This window comes from Medicago sativa, chromosome 8, assembly GCF_051527215.1.
Source record: "Medicago sativa cultivar Bolivia chromosome 8, Bolivia_mono, whole genome shotgun sequence".
In the NCBI taxonomy this organism is placed as follows: Eukaryota; Viridiplantae; Streptophyta; class Magnoliopsida; order Fabales; family Fabaceae; genus Medicago; species Medicago sativa.
In genome coordinates, this window is record NC_140756.1 from 54,650,253 (window position 1) to 54,652,747 (window position 2,495).

Here is a 2,495-nt window from a genome sequence, read left to right on the forward strand (position 1 = left end):
ATTTGTGTAACTTTGTTAGGTCAGTCAAGTTCAACTGAAGATAAAGAAAACAAAGGTGTATTGAAGATGGAGCAACAAAAGAAAAGTGAAATGCATATAAAAGATGATGACACAAACAAACTCAGTGACCTGCCTGACCATCTGCTTTTGCATATAATTGAATTTATGAACACTAAACAATCTGTTCAGACTTGCGTCTTGTCTAAACGATGGAAGGACCTTTGGAAAAATCGCACTAATCTCAAGTTTCTTCACTCCTACCCAGACAAAAGTCCTACCTTCTGCAAATTTGTGTCCCATATTTTGTCTTGTCGTGACACCTCTGTTCCCCTTAATAGCCTACATTTTGAGCATGTAGGCCACGTTAATCCCCCTAAAACTACTCTCCTGGAGGTCATAAAATATGCTGTGTCTCGTAATGTGCAGCAACTCACGGTCAATGCCGAAGTAAAGAACATAAGAGATCTTGAGTTATCCCCCTATATTTTTTCTTGTCAATCTTTGACATTTCTTAAGCTCGGCTTTTGGCAACGATATGACTCTAATGGAATAATGTTTCCAAAATCTTTGAATTTGCCGTCATTGAAAATCCTGCATCTTCTGGATTTCACTTTCACTACGAGTGACAATGGCTGTGCCGAGCCCTTTTCAAATTGTAAAATGTTGAATACTTTGGTCATTATAAGTTGTCATTTACAAGATGATGCCCAAGCCCTCTGCATATCCAATTCTGAAGTTTCTAGTTTGACTATAGGTAGTAACGACCAGTACGTTAAAGAAGATCGCAACTACAAAGTTGTGTTTTGTACTCCAAAACTCACTTCTCTCACTATCAATGGTCGTCCTAGTTTCGAAGCACCCTCTGCTAGCAATCTACCTTTTCTAGAAGAATTATATATTGATTACATCACTTGTTATTATAAACCGTATGAAGGCCGTGTCATGATTAGTTGGTTGCAATTACTTGCTAATGTTAAGATTATGAAACTCTCTTCCGATGCCCTTGATCTGATACTATTGGTAAGTTATTTTTCATGTTGCTTATGAGAAGAATCCATCCTTATGCCAAAACTTTCCTAGTAAACAATTTTTTGTTTCAGAATATTCATTAGAGTGTATCCAATTCACTCTGTTCACTCTTATTATGCAGGCTGCAATTCAACCTCCGAGCTTTCTTAGATTGAAGTTATTGAAAGTGCAATTCAGTTCAGGTAATATGGTATGCTATGAGAGAGTAACAAGAATGGTAAAGTACCTGCTTCAAAATTCTCCACCTGCCAGAGTTGATATCATTAAGTGGACGACAAATCTATTTAGTTATAGTGTTTCAACTTAAACGATGATCTCTATCAAGTACGCGGAAATGTTTAATTGAGCCTGAAGGATTGTAATGAAGTTATTTGTCAATATCTGTTTTCTTTATTGTTGTTAATGAAATTGAAAATTTAGCATGACAGTTAATTGTTTGTTTACCATTTTACTGAGTTGATATCATAAAATGTCGAAAGTTATATGCAGATTTTATATGATTGATTCATTTTTTTGCTTCATTTTATGTTTCATCTATTGTTGTCCCTCTAATACCGGAGTTATTGATTCATAGAACAGTTTTAAATATAGGACTTTTAATTTTTTATTTTAAAAACTTATTTTTTTTATATTTTGAAATATTGATACTCAAACAAATATTTCAGTCTGGGATGAAAGTGAAACTGATATAGTGAAAATTAAATATTTGTGATTTCGGTGCATTTGGCACCATAGTGACCACGCCTCACATATTTAGAGATCAAAATGTCTATTTACTTGATTAATAGCACAAGACAAAAGCTTCTAAAATAACTAATCGATCAAGTTCAATATTTACAACGAAGGATAACAAATCAATTAGAACAAGATGTTTCTAATTAGGGATAAAGGTTAGACAAAGAACACATTTCTGGCCCTGCCCTAGAATAAGATATGCTGTGAAATTTCTTGGTCTAAATATGTGATTCAGATTTTTTTATATGTTGTTGTGCTGCCATTCTCAACTTGCTTCTTTAGTTTAGGTATTAGATAACATAAAAGATATATATTGTTACATAATGTTTAATGGCATGATTTGTAAATCTTGATTTTTTTTGCAGTAGTTGTGAAATTTTATTATGTCTATGGACTGAAATTACTTCATTACTAATGGTAAATTTATGTTGACATGAGTCTTATCAACTAAAAAGAGCTTACGTTGACATGACAATGAAGGTACTCCAATATAATAACTACTTCAGCTACATAAAATCTATAATTATCACAAGCATCACTTCATGTCATTGTTGAAGAAGAGTAATCTATTTCAATAGTGAGCAAGGTTATCAAAATCGGGACTTTACTTCAAGTTGAAAGGGAGTAGCAAAATCGGGACTCGTAAAATCGCAATCAAAATCGAAGGATTTTACTCAAGGACTTTTGTAGAATCGATGTAGGATAGCAAAGTCGGGACTCGTAAAATCGCA

At 33.5% G+C, this 2,495-nt stretch overlaps 1 protein-coding gene across 1 annotated transcript; it reads left to right on the plus strand.

Moving 5' to 3' along the window:
- Nucleotides 1-1,524, plus strand: LOC146899602 (F-box/LRR-repeat protein At3g26922-like). Its single transcript, XM_085733938.1, has 2 exons — nucleotides 1-1,020; nucleotides 1,151-1,524. The coding sequence occupies exons 1-2, from the start codon at nucleotides 67-69 to the stop codon at nucleotides 1,334-1,336; spliced, it is 1,140 nt and encodes a 379-aa protein (XP_085590064.1). The 5' UTR covers nucleotides 1-66; the 3' UTR covers nucleotides 1,337-1,524.
- The last annotated feature ends 971 nt before the right edge of the window (nucleotides 1,525-2,495 follow it).

Coding starts and splice junctions, on each gene's coding strand:
- LOC146899602 (XM_085733938.1), top strand. CDS start 67: ATGGAGCAACAAAAGAAAAGTGAAATGCATATAAAAGATGATGACACA. Junction 1,021..1,150: donor CCCTTGATCTGATACTATTG/GTAAGTTATTTT, acceptor CTTATTATGCAG/GCTGCAATTCAACCTCCGAG.